This window comes from Eleutherodactylus coqui, chromosome 6, assembly GCF_035609145.1.
Source record: "Eleutherodactylus coqui strain aEleCoq1 chromosome 6, aEleCoq1.hap1, whole genome shotgun sequence".
Taxonomy (NCBI): Eukaryota; Metazoa; Chordata; class Amphibia; order Anura; family Eleutherodactylidae; genus Eleutherodactylus; species Eleutherodactylus coqui.
Window position 1 is genome coordinate 230,521,421 of NC_089842.1, and position 13,549 is coordinate 230,534,969.

Sequence of the window (13,549 nt, forward strand, 5' to 3'; positions counted from 1 at the left end):
AATGACAATATGCCTTAGACTCAACGAATACTATATTTTTCTCTAAAATGTTAACGTTATATATGAGACGTAAGCTTATTTTTGATATTCATGTACCTATAGCATTTCTATGCTGTAAAATTATTATATTCTTAATAAAAGTATGCTAAGAAGAAATCCCTTATTAATTAGTGAATATACAAATGAGAGGCTCCATTCTCTATTATTACTCTTGTCATACAATTATCTACAATGTGACAATAATCCACTAGTTCAGCTTCTGGTCATGCAGACATGGAATCATCATAATCGGGGTCCACAGAGAGATGAATCTCATCCTGATTTTCAGATATGGAAACATTCTGCTCATCACTCAGGTGAAGGACGTCTGAGAAAAGTAGAAAAGAATAGAGATTAACCTACTGAGCGCTCACATATTATGTGCTGTACTTAGCTCAATTTATTGTTGCATTGTTAGGTTCCATTCACATGGTCCTATGCACTTTTTTCTTTACCATCTCTTGGCATTGAGTAGGTAAAACCTGTATATAACAACAGGCATTATAATCAGAGAACCATTCAATGGAGATCTCTACTGGATATGGAAATAAGCCCAGAATACTTCTAGATCCAGATGAAGAGAACAGGCTATGAAAAGCTCATTACTGTATGATGAATGGAATAGGAAGTTATTGTTGTCTTTTTTCTTTTTTTTCATAAGGTTTTCTTTCAAGCTTTCCTGTAGCCTCTTGTAAAGCACACCTATAGTACCACCAAACAGTATAGCCTAGGTATACATAAATAGAGACCACAAAAGAAGAAATCTCTTCTGATCAATGTATCACAATTAGGTGAAGGACACCTCGGTGGTGATGTAAATAGTGTTTTTATTTGACAATAAAAGATGGTGCAATGCGTTTCAGAGCTCTCAAGGCTCCTTTCTCAAGCACAAAACTAAACATCGGTAGCACTGATAGAAAAAAGAAGGTGCGGTAATGAAGAGGATAACGAGGAGAGAGACTGAGCTGCTATAGAGAGATTCCCAGCCTGACGGAGAGACCAGCATGCAGCAAGAGAGAGAAGACTGTTACAGTGCTTCATAGTGAACACAGCTTTACACAGTTTGCAGCTCTTCCCCCCTCTCTCATCACCCCTTCCCTCTCTGCACAGTGTAACGCAGAGAAGTGTCAGTGGGGATCCAAAGCTAAATAAAATAAACCTATCTAGTTCTCAAGAGCTCAAGATCCAGTATGTACAAATCTTCAACCCCCTAAATATTACAGAGTGATCCCTCTTCTATACTATCTAACGCTACTGTGCAATTTCTCAATGATTTATACCTAAACTTTCATTCATGACATAGGAATACTTAACATGGTCGCCGTGTTCAACAGCAAGCTCAAACATTAAAATACCTGTGTGATCCTCTCTTACCTCCTCTATCAGTGTATATTATTCTCGAAGGTCTTTAAAGGTCACTATGACTCGGGGCAAAAAGAAAGGAACAAGCCCACCAAAACATAAATTACCTGAAAGTGCTGCGGAATAAGTTGGTGCTACACAAAATATTTGGAAGTACTTAAATAAGTCTTTTGTAGGCACATTGAACATGTTTACGAGCTTTGGAAAAGAAATAAAGCCCAGATCTGTCCATAATTGTCGAATCTGATTTAAGCTTAATTTAGCAAGCTGGGTACTCATTTTACCGACCTCGGAAGGATGGAAGGCTGAGTCAACCTTAAGCCGTCTACCTGAACCACGCGGGGATTGAACTCGCAACCTTCAGGTTGTGAGCAAGAGCTTAGGACTGCATTTCTTCTGTTTTAACACTCTGCATCACACGAGGCCCAAACAAGAGGAACAATGTGTTGGCCTGAAATCAAACTCAACTGTTTGGAAGGCAGCTATGCTTACCACTACACCACCAACTATATGTCACCTTTTACAAAAAATCCCCAGTACCAACAGAATTAGCATTCCTTCGAAACTGGAGGCCTGGGTAAACTCCTCTCAAGGAGCTAATAAAGGCATTTCGGTATGTTACCAAATTTTAATCTCCCAAACATTTCCGCCGTTAGCATCAGTAAAAGAAAAATGGCAATCAGACTTACAATTACCAATAACAGAAGACCAATGGTTAAATAGTTATTCCTTCATTTTATTAGTATCCAGATGCACTAACCACCTAGAAAATCTACGTGAATTACTATACTGTTGGTACCTCCCCGGAGACTAAATAAAATCTCCTCTCGCTATTCTGATTGTTGCTGGAGATGTGGCTCAACAGACGGAACTCTGATTCATTTATGGTGGTTCTGCCCTTACATCTCAGGTTCATGGACCCAGAGTGTCCATCTAATGTCCACTTTATGTGACATAACCCCTAATCCTGCTCTGGCTCTTTTAAATACAGATTCCGACCTATTACCCTACAACATCCGTACTCCCCTGCTGCATATTCTGATAGCTACCAGGATATTGATAGCTCAATTTTGGAATTGCAGTTCCATCCCCTCCATTTCTGATATAATCAAAATAAAGTGAATAGTAACAGCTGGTTTGAGTATATGTATGCTTGTGCTTATAACTAAAAGGGGAAATTTATGAAAGACTGGGAAATCTGGACCTAAAGCAACTTCTGTTACATGCCAAACTCCTACCTGCTTTAATTTGTCTGAAAAAGCAAGTTTGTACATGGGTTTGATGACCAGATCCACAAGTTGTTGGTGGTTTTTTTGGCTTTTTTTCTAATTTCATTTATTCTTTCACTCTGTTCAAGTAACTGAATTTACATGATTGGAAAAAAATTATGCAACGACTACCACATCAATGATACGTTAATGTTTAATTTCGCATTTTGTAAACCTCTGAAAAACTTTTCAATAAAAATAGAATGTTCAAAAAAATATACATTTCTACATATCTCAATATGCTTCATATGGTAAAAAACACCATAGAGCCAAAAAATGACCATAGACCCAAACTAAGAAATGCCATAAAAAATGTGTATACAGCTGTGTGCATCCTTACATTTTCAACTGTTTGAGATATCCCTAGATAACTAGCATCAACAGATTTGAAAAAAATAGCGCCCTTAAAAATCATCTCTCACCTCTAATCTTGAAACCATAGAAACAGTAAGGAAGGACATATCTGCAGTGCATTTCAAGACTCCACAATAATCCCCCAAAACTACATTAAAAAAGGTGTTTTGGTTTTTTTTTGTATAAAAATCTGTGTCAGAAACAGCCCTAAGAGCAGATGGACCCAAACTGTCCATGTATTATATGGCACTAGAGGCCACTGCGGTGGAAATGTCTGGTACCACATGGCTCCCCCAGTGATAACAGCTGTTCATTGAAGGGGCTGAAAAAGCCAAATAAGTTACAACTTCTGCAAGCCGCTGATCATCTGGATGGCTTCTGTTTAATAAGAGGTTTTCTTCAAGAAACCATCTACTTTTGAGATCAAGATAAACTAATGATATGATAAGACTGCAAGGATTTATTTACACACGTGGATGTGTCATGGATGTGACACAAAATTGGTTCTCTTAATCTTTTTGGGGTTGTTTTGGTAGCAAAATATGGACTTCTGTAAGTCCATTATATATCAGTAAATCTTCACCATTTCTTTCAGCTCCAGTTGCTGATTTTTCATTATTCTCATAAGATAATCCAGCGTCATCATAGTCATATTCTGAGGTCTTCTTCTCCGAAGGGAAACCTAAAATAATACAATAATGATTAGAGATGAGCGAGCACGCTCGGATGAGTTAGTTACTCGAGCAAGGGGTGAGCGGGGGGCGACAGGTGGTAGCGGGTGGGGGGGAGAGATCTCTCTCCCCCCCCCCCCCCCCCATGCTATTCCCCACGCCCCCCGAGCAATGCTCGGACAAGAATGCAGTTACTCGAGAAGAGGCAGGCTCGCTCGAGTACCTGACTTATCCGAGCATGCTTGCTTACCTCTAATAATGATATATTACTAGTCATGATAGTTGTGTTAGAAATACAAATTTATTGTTCCCATTACCAATTCACACAAATAGATATTAGATAGATAGATATGAGATAGATACATAGATAGAATTTCATTACCATTGATAAAACCCACAATCTTTACAAATTATAGTGTAATACCCCAGCTTTTAATTATAAAGGCCACACACAATTCTGTATACATAGTGATACCTATAAGGAATAATAAAAATTAATTGATTACACTCTATAAGATCAGAGAAACCAATGGAAACCTCATGAGATACATATACACAAGCCTTCTATGTGTCACAGGTTATTCTCTCCTCACATGCACTGGGTTCTGATTTTACAAGTCGTTATCTTTATGATTTCTATGCACATAGCTGGATATATGGTGGTTATTTACAAACATTAAACACCTTCAACAATCATGAAAACATGATTATAATAAGATCTAGATAGGAGTACCGTAGCTGCATCATACTATGGCTCTCTAATTGTAGGGGCACTACCACTGTGCTCGTGGGAGCAGGACCATGGCTATAATGTATAGCCACAGACCTAATCTAATGACAGAGAGATCTCTTATCTCCGTCATGTAATGCTTTTTATTCCAGGATCAATGCTGGAAGCAGAGGGGGGAAAGTGAGTTAAAGGGGTTGTCCCGCAACAGCAAGTGGGGTTATACACTTCTGTATGGCCATATTAATGCACTGTGTAATATACATCGTGCATTAAAGGGGTGGTCTCGCGAAACCAAGTGGGGTTATACACTTCCGTATGGCCATATTAATGCACTTTGTAATGTACATTGTGCATTAAATATGAGCCATACAGAAGTTATTCCACTTACCTGTTCCGTTGCTAGCGTCCTCGTCTCCATGGTTCCGTCTAAATTCGCTGGCAGCTTGCTTTTTTAGACGCGCTTGCGCAGTCCGGTCTTCTCTATTCAGCACGAGCCGCTTCAGTGTGCTCCCCGCTACAGCTCTTCTGCGCATGCGCAGACGAGCTGTCACTGCTCGGGAGCGCGCTGCAGCGGCCATTCTGCACCTTCCTCTGTTAGAGGAAGGTGCAGAAACTGGAGCTGCCCAGCGGAGAAGCCCAGCCCAGCCCAGCAGCCCCGAGAAGCGTCCCAGGTAAGTGATGGGTCGGGGGGGAACTAGCGCTGCGCCGGGCTGCGCCGGGGGGGGGGGGCTGTCGCTGCGCCGGGGGGGGGGGGCTGCCGCTGTGATGGGGGAACTAGCGCTAGGCCGGGGGGGCTGTCGCTAGGCCGGGGGGGGGCTGCCGCTGTGATGGGGGAACTAGCGCTAGGCCGGGGGGGCTGTCGCTAGGCCGGGGGGGCTGTCGCTAGGCCGGGGGGGGCTGCCGCTAGGCCGGGGGGGCTGTCGCTAGGCCGGGGGGGCTGTCGCTAGGCCGGGGGGGGCTGCCGCTAGGCCGGGGGGGCTGCCGCTAGGCCGGGGGGGGCTGCCGCTAGGCCGGGGGGGCTGCCGCTAGGCCGGGGGAACTAGCGCTGGGCTCCGGAACCTAGCGCTGGGCTCCGGGGCCTTCACCTGGGCTGAGGGTCTAGCGCTGGGGAGCCGGGGGCTAGCGCCTTACCTGCTGCCTGGCGGTGGGCGTCTGGTCGGCGGCTGCGGGGCGTCTGGTCGGCGGCTGCGATGCGTCCGGTTGCCATGGAGACACAGCTGGCGGCGTCTCGGGAGCGCGCACGTCGGGCTGCAGCGAGCGACGGGGAAAGAGCCGGCGGCCATCTTGAGAAAACTTTATAAGTTGCTGAAACGCTGGAACGGTAAGTACAAACCAGCTAGAAATGTCATTTACAGGGGGGCTTAGTAATGTGTACTTAATGGGGGGGACTGGGCAAAAAAAAAATTTAACTGCTTCCTCGAGACATCTCCTTTAAATATTGGTCATACAGAAGTTATATACTTACCCCCTCCGGTGCTGGCGTCCCCGTCTCCATGGCGATGACCAAACTTCTTCTCTGGTCGCAGGAACAGTCGCGCTTGCGCACAGAGGATTCTTCTCCTGGATGGTCCGGGCTCACGAGCTGCGTCCTGGCTCCTCCCTCTTCTCAGCATCATCGCGTAGCTCCGCCCCGTCACGTGGTGCCGATCAACCAATGAGGTGGCTGGAATCGGCAGTGGAGCGCAGACAGCAGAAGAACATCCACGGTGCACCATGGGAGAAGACCCGCGGTGCACTGTGGGAGAAGACCAGCGGCAGCCATCTTGGACAAAAGATTTTTTAAAGTTGCTGAACGGGGATTCAGGTAAGGGAATTTTTTTTTTTTTTTTAATAACACATGGCAGCGGTTTTCCTTTACAGGTACTGAGGGACTGGTCAAAAAAAATTTTTATCTTTCGGCGCGGGACAACCCCTTTAATGTTAAATGAAAGCCAAAACTTACAGGTAACTTCTCAGAATAAGCTGTCATACACATGAGTAAAAAAGTAAAATAACACGTAAACACAATGCACAGATTTACTAATACTGTCTAATAGATAGTGAAAATCTAAATTCCACAGTCTTAAATGTACCAGATTCATCACAAATCAGAAAGATGGAAACATAACTTTACAGCGCCCCCTTTTGGATGGCAGCATTCTTTTAATTCAAAGTGACCTTATAACACTCACCCCCTAAGTGTCTCCACACACTTTTTGGATGCTCTTCTTAAGGAGACACAACACGGCTTCTGACCCAGATGTATCACAGTGACTCATGTTGGATGATAAATCTGCCACTTTTTAAGGGCCTTTTTACATGGGCTGATAAATAGTTCAGAATTAGAGATGAGCGACCATACTCGTTTATGGCGATTTCGCAATCGAGCACCGCTTTTTTCGAGTACCTGACTACTCGGGCGAAAAGATTCGGGGGGCGCCGGGGGTGAGCAGGGGGTTGCAGAGGGGAGTGGGGGGAGGGAGAGAGAGAGAGCTCCCCCCTGTTCCCCACTGCTACCCCCCGCTCCACCACGCTGCCCCCCGAATATTTTCGCCAGAGTAGTCAGTTACTCGAAAAAAGCGGTGCTCGATTGCGAAATCGCCCTAAACGAGTGCGTTCGCTAATCTCTATTCAGAATCTCACAACCAGAGGGAATTAGAATGATTATCCTTCAATATAAATGCGTGCTCTGACTGAAGGACGAATGAGAATTTGTTCGCTTCTCATTCATCGTTGTTTCTGTCTCTGTAACTGAACAATGTATTGGTCCATGTAAACAGGCAGTTGCTCATTTATGAATGACTGCCTGTTTACTTTGAATGAAGGGGAAGGGGGGGCGGAACTATACTGGCCCCTCCCACCTCCACTCACTGAGCGAAGCTTGTTCCTGTGTAAAAGCACAGGAACGATTATTGCTGGTATGACATTTTGGACATGTGGGCCCTCAGGCTGTCTAGTCTGACTTTATACCACCTATTAGCTCAGTTTACACCAGATTTTGATAATTTGATCACTTTAATGATAAATAGACTTACTTGGTGAATTTTCTCCATTTATGTCATCTACATCATCATATGAAGGAATCTGGTCACTCTCAGCTCCTAGGAATGAAAAGTCATATCACAGATAAATTCTGTCAGTTATCATAGGCGTACCTCCTATAGAGGCACACCACACAGCTACCATGGGACCCTGAGCTGGGAGGGCAAAAAGCCTGTCAGAACCCCCTGTAGACCGTCCCCTTGATTCTGATGAAAACTAGGACCGTAATTGTGCCTGGGTGTTGTTGGTTAGAATTGGGGGGCGCTGACTCGATCCAGCAGTGCTGTAGGCTGATGGCTTATAGAGACTGGAGGCCACAAATGCAGGGAACCCAGGAGAGCAGCCAGAAGATGTGTCCTTGTATATGTGTATCGTCAATGTTAATTGTTTATGTGTGCACTTAATGGCCCCTTCAGATGGATGTATTTGTGTGCAACTTTTGTGCAGTACGCAGATAATAGAACTCATTGACTTCAATGGGTTTGTTCTCATTCTCCTATTTTACATGTGCGTGCAGAAAGAAAAGTAGCATGCCTTATTTTAGTGTGCATTTGTGCACCAAAGGTCCTTATTAGAGATGAGCGAGCATACTCGTCCGAGCTTAATGCTCGTTCGAGTATTAGGGTGCTCGAGATGCTCGTTACTCGAGACGAGCACCACGCGGTGCTCGTCTCGATTAAACGAGCACTGACCATTGAATTCAATAGAGCCGGCAATACAGCCAGCTCCATTGAAAGCAATGGGCTGCTGGCTAGCGCGGGATGAATTGTCGGGAAGGGCTTAAAAATATAAGCCCTTACCTGAAATTCATCCAGAAATGTGTAAAAAGTTAAAAAAAATATATACTCAGCTTGTCCCAACAGAACGATGTTAGCGTATTGAATTCAATGGAGCCAGCAATACAGCCGGCTCCATTGAAAGCGATGGGCTGCCGGCGATCACACAATGAATTTTCGGGAAGGGCTTAAATATATAAGCCCTTCCCTGCAATTCATCCAGAAATGTGTAAAAATAAAAAAATATATATGTACTCACCTGGTCCCGGCAGACGGAGTTCAGCCGCGGCCAGCTGGCAGTACTCCTGAACTGCTCTCTGTAGTATTCAGCAGCCGGGGATTTAAAATCCCCGCCTGCTGAATGAGCTGCCTCTGATTGGTCACAGCCTGACCAATCAGAGGCAGCTGTCACTCACACCCATTCATGAATTCATGAATGGGTGAGTGAGTGCTGCCTCTGATTGGCTCAGCGCAGGGCCAATCAGGGGCAGCTCTCAGCTGAATGACACCTGAGAGCTGAGCCAATCAGTGGCAGCACTCACTCACCCATTCATGAATTCATGAATGGGTGTGAGTGAGAGCTGCCTCTGATTGGTAACGAGCACTCGAGCATTTTGGTGCTCGCTCATCTCTAGTCCTTATAGATGTCTATGAAAGGTCTGAAAATTTGCACTGAATAGGCGCGCAAATGTGCAATACGCTGCGCAATTCGATAGAAAAAATTACATAACAACCTCATTAGACTAAATTGCCTTTTAAATCATGGTGAGAGGTGTCTCGTGAACATGCCCTGTTTGTGCAAAAAATACAGTAAAATGTGCTGATGTACACGCAAACAACTAAATTAATGACACAAATGTGTTGAGCTCAGGTAAGAGTGTTTGCACATACAGTAGTCTGCAAGGGCCCTTTGTGTATGGCCGCCTGCAGATGGCCGGGTCTGATCCCGCTGCAAAAATACTTGCAGCGGGATGCGACCAGTGTCCCTGCATTGACCAGTGCGGCTCACCTGCTCCTGCATCTGCTCTGCTCTTCTATCTGCTGGCTGCTGCCCAGCCTGCGCATGGCAGAGTAGAGCAGGCACGTCACTAGTGACGTTTCTGTGCGGGCCTCTGCAAGACCCGCACAGAAATAAAACGTGATGCGATTTGCTTTCCGCACGTGTTTTCACGCGGACAAATCGCGGCTGTGTGTATAGGACTGCATTATGTAATGCAATCCTATGGCAGCGGGCACGGGCGGAAATTCTGCGGGAAATCCCGCCGCAGAACTTCCGCCCGTCTGCAGGAGGCCTAAATGGATATGTGCACTCTAGTGTATGTATACTAGAGATGAGCGAACACCAAAATGTTCGGGTGTTCGTTATTCGTAACGAACTTCCCGTGATGCTCGAGGGTTCGTTTCGAACAACGAACCCCATTGAAGTCAATGGGCGACCAGAACATTTTTGTATTTCGCCGATGCTCGCTAAGGTTTTCATGTGTGAAAATCTGGGCAATTCAGGAAAGTGATGGGAATGACACAGTGACGGATAGGGCAGGCGAGGGGCTACATGTTGGGCTGCATCCTAAGTTCACAGGTCCCACTATTAAGCCACAATAGCGGCAAGAGTGGGCCCCCCCCCCCCCTCCCAACAACTTTTACTTCTGAAAAGCCCTCATTAGCATGGCATACCTTTGCTAAGCACCACACTACCTCCAACAAAGCACAATCACTGCCTGCATGACACTCCACTGCCACTTCTCCTGAGTTACATGCTGCCCAACCGCACCCCCTCCCCCCCACAGCGCACACCAAACTGTCCCTGCGCAGCCTTCAGCTGCCCTCATGCCACACCACCCTCATGTCTATTTAGAAGTGCGTCTGCCACGACGAGGGACCGCAGGCACACACTGCACAGGGTTGGCACGGCTAGGTAGCGACCCTCTTTAATAGGGGCGGGGCGATAGCCCACAATGCTGTACAGAAGCAATGAGAAATACAATCCTGTGCCACCGCCATCAGGAGCTGCACACGTGGGCATAGCAATGGGGAACCTATGTGCCACACACTATTCATTCTGTCAAGGTGTCTGCATGCCCCAGTCAGACTGGTTATATGCACCTTAACAGTAACCGCGTTGGTGGTAATGTGGTGGTGACTGCGGACCTAGTACCACGGTTGTATTTTGTTGGTTTTCGGAATGTGGCCAGGATTAAGTGGGCCGTGGCGGGGGGATGGTGGGGGGGCTCTCTTGTAGTGTCGGTAAAGGTGAAATTCTTGGACTGCCGCCAGACGAACCAATGCAAAGGCATTTGCCAACAATGTTTTCCCTGTTGGAGGAGGAGGGGGATGTTTTTGAGGCACTACGTGTCCTCTCCACGTGTCCGTGGTTATATGCACCTTAACAGTAACCGCGTTGGTGGTAATGTGGTGGTGACTGCGGACCTAGTACCACGGTTGTATTTTGTTGGTTTTCGGAATGTGGCCAGGATTAAGTGGGCCGTGGCGGGGGGATGGTGGGGGGGCTCTCTTGTAGTGTCGGTAAAGGTGAAATTCTTGGACTGCCACCAGACGAACCAATGCAAAGGCATTTGCCAACAATGTTTTCCCTGTTGGAGGAGGAGGGGGATGTTTTTGAGGCACTACGTGTCCTCTCCACGTGTCCGTTCCATGTAAGCAATAGTAGCACTCAAGACAGGCCCCAGTAACAATTCTGAAGCAGCAGTATAGCGGGAGCGCAGTCTTCGTTCCATGTAAGCAATAGTAGCACTCAAGACAGGCCCCAGTAACAATTCTGAAGCAGCAGTATAGCGGGAGCGCAGTCTTCGTTCCATGTAAGCAATAGTAGCACTCAAGACAGGCCCCAGTAACAATTCTGAAGCAGCAGTATAGCGGGAGCGCAGTCTTCGTTCCATGTAAGCAATAGTAGCACTCAAGACAGGCCCCAGTAACAATTCTGAAGCAGCAGTATAGCGGGAGCGCAGTCTTCGTTCCATGTAAGCAATAGTAGCACTCAAGACAGGCCCCAGTAACAATTCTGAAGCAGCAGTATAGCGGGAGCGCAGTCTTAGTTCCATTTCAGTAGCCTTAGTATAGCCAAGGCACAAGTGACATTTATGTAGCTAAAGTGTAGGCCAACCCCACACACCTTTCTGTACCATGAGTGCAGGCGAAGAACATAGAAATTACTATGATTACACTGTAGGTGAGGGCCCCAAAAAATTGGTGTACCAACAGTACTAATGTACCTCAGTAAAAATTGGCCATGCCCAACCAAGATGGCAGGTGAATCGCTTTGGTTAATGTGGCTTAAGTGGTAACTAGGCCTGGAGGCAGCCCAGTGTAACGAAAAATTGGTTCAAGTTAAAGTTCCAACGCTTTTAAGCTAATTGAAACTTATAAAAATTGTTCTGAAAAATTATTTGAGTGAGCCTTGTGGCCCTAAGAAAAATTGCCCGTTCAGCGTGATTACGTGAGGTTTCAGGAGGAGGAGCAGGAGGAGGAGGAGGAGGAATATTAGACACAGATTGATGAAGCAGAAATGTCCCCGTTTTGGATGGTGAGAGAGAACGTAGCTTCCATCCGCGGGTGCAGCCTACGTATTGCTTACGTATCGCTGCTGTCCGCTGGTGGAGAACAGAAGTCTGGGGAAATCCAGCCTTTGTTCATCTTGATGAGTGTTAGCCTGTCGGCACTGTCGGTTGACAAGCGGCTACGCTTATCTGTGATGATTCCCCCAGCCGCACTAAACACCCTTTCCGACAAGACGCTAGCCGCAGGACAAGCAAGCACCTCAAGGGCATACAGGGCTAGTTCAGGCCACGTGTCCAGCTTCGACACCCAGTAGTTGTAGGGGGCAGAGGCGTCACCAAGGATGGTCGTGCGATCCGCTACGTACTCCCTCACCATCCTTTTGCAGTGCTCCCGCCGACTCAGCCGTGACTGGGGAGCGGTGACACAGTCTTGGTGGGGAGCCATAAAGCTGGCCAGGCCCTTAAAGACTGTTGCACTGCCTGGGATGTACATGCTGCTCGATCTACGCACATCCCCTGCAACATGGCCCTCGGAACTGCGCCTTCTGCCACTAGCGCTGTCGGCTGGGAATTTTACCATCAGCTTGTCCGCAAGGGTCCTGTGGTATAGCAACACTCTCGAACCCCTTTCCTCTTCGGGAATCAGAGTGGGCAGGTTCTCCTTATACCGTGGATCGAGCAGTGTGTACACCCAGTAATCCGTAGTGGCCAGAATGCGTGCAACGCGAGGGTCACGAGAAAGGCATCCTAACATGAAGTCAGCCATGTGTGCCAGGGTACCTGTACGCAACACATGGCTGTCTTCACTAGGAAGATCACTTTCAGGATCCTCCTCCTCCTCCTCCTCCTCAGGCCATACACGCTGAAAGGATGACAGGCAATCAGCCGGTGTACCGTCAGCAGCGGGCCAAGCTGTCTCTTCCCCCTCCTCCTCATCCTCCTCATGCTCCTCCTCCTCCTGTACGCGCTGAGAAATAGACAGGAGGGTGCCCTGACTATCCAGCGGCATACTGTCTTCCACCGCCCCCGTTTCCGAGCGCAAAGCAGCTGCCTTTATGGTTTGCAGGGAATTTCTCAAGATGCATAGCAGAGGAATGGTGACGCTAATGATTGTAGCATCGCCGCTCACCACCTGGGTAGACTCCTCAAAATTACCAAGGACATGGCAGATGTCTGCCAACCAGGCCCACTCTTCTGAAAGGAATTGAGGAGGCTGACTCCCACTGCGCCGCCCATGTTGGAGTTGGTATTCGACTATAGCTCTACGCTGTTCATAGAGCCTGGCCAACATGTGGAGCGTAGAGTTCCACCGTGTGGGCACGTCGCACAGCAGTCGGTGCACTGGCAGCTTAAAGTGATGTTGCAGGGTGCGCAGGGTGGCAGCGTCCGTGTGGGACTTGCGGAAATGTGCGCAGAGCCGGCGCGCCTTTACGAGCAGGTCTGACAAGCGTGGGTAGCTTTTCAGAAAGCGCTGAACCACCAAATTAAAGACGTGGGCCAGGCATGGCACGTGCGTGAGGCTGCCGAGCTGCAGAGCCGCCACCAGGTTACGGCCGTTGTCACACACGACCATGCCCGGTTGGAGGCTCAGCGGCGCAAGCCAGCGGTCGGTCTGCTGTGTCAGACCCTGCAGCAGTTCGTGGGCCGTGTGCCTCTTATCGCCTAAGCTGAGTAGTTTCAGCACGGCCTGCTGACGCTTGCCCACCGCTGTGCTGCCACACCGCGCGACACCGACTGCTGGCGACATGCTGCTGCTAACACATCTTGATTGTGAGACAGAGGAGGAGGAGGAGGAGGAGGAGGGTGCTTTAGT

At 47.5% G+C, this 13,549-nt stretch overlaps 1 protein-coding gene across 1 annotated transcript in view; it reads right to left on the reverse strand.

Annotated features, from left to right (window-relative positions):
* Nucleotides 1-263: 263 nt before the first annotated feature.
* LOC136571862 (antigen WC1.1-like) overlaps nucleotides 264-13,549 on the reverse strand; it is a 134,442-nt gene continuing 121,156 nt past the window's right edge. The window contains exons 10-13 of the mRNA XM_066572481.1: nucleotides 7,439-7,504; nucleotides 3,607-3,705; nucleotides 495-521; nucleotides 264-367 (exon numbers count right to left, since the gene is read on the reverse strand). Coding sequence (XP_066428578.1) covers nucleotides 264-367; nucleotides 495-521; nucleotides 3,607-3,705; nucleotides 7,439-7,504 — 296 coding nt within the window. The remainder of the gene's footprint in view (nucleotides 368-494; nucleotides 522-3,606; nucleotides 3,706-7,438; nucleotides 7,505-13,549) is intronic.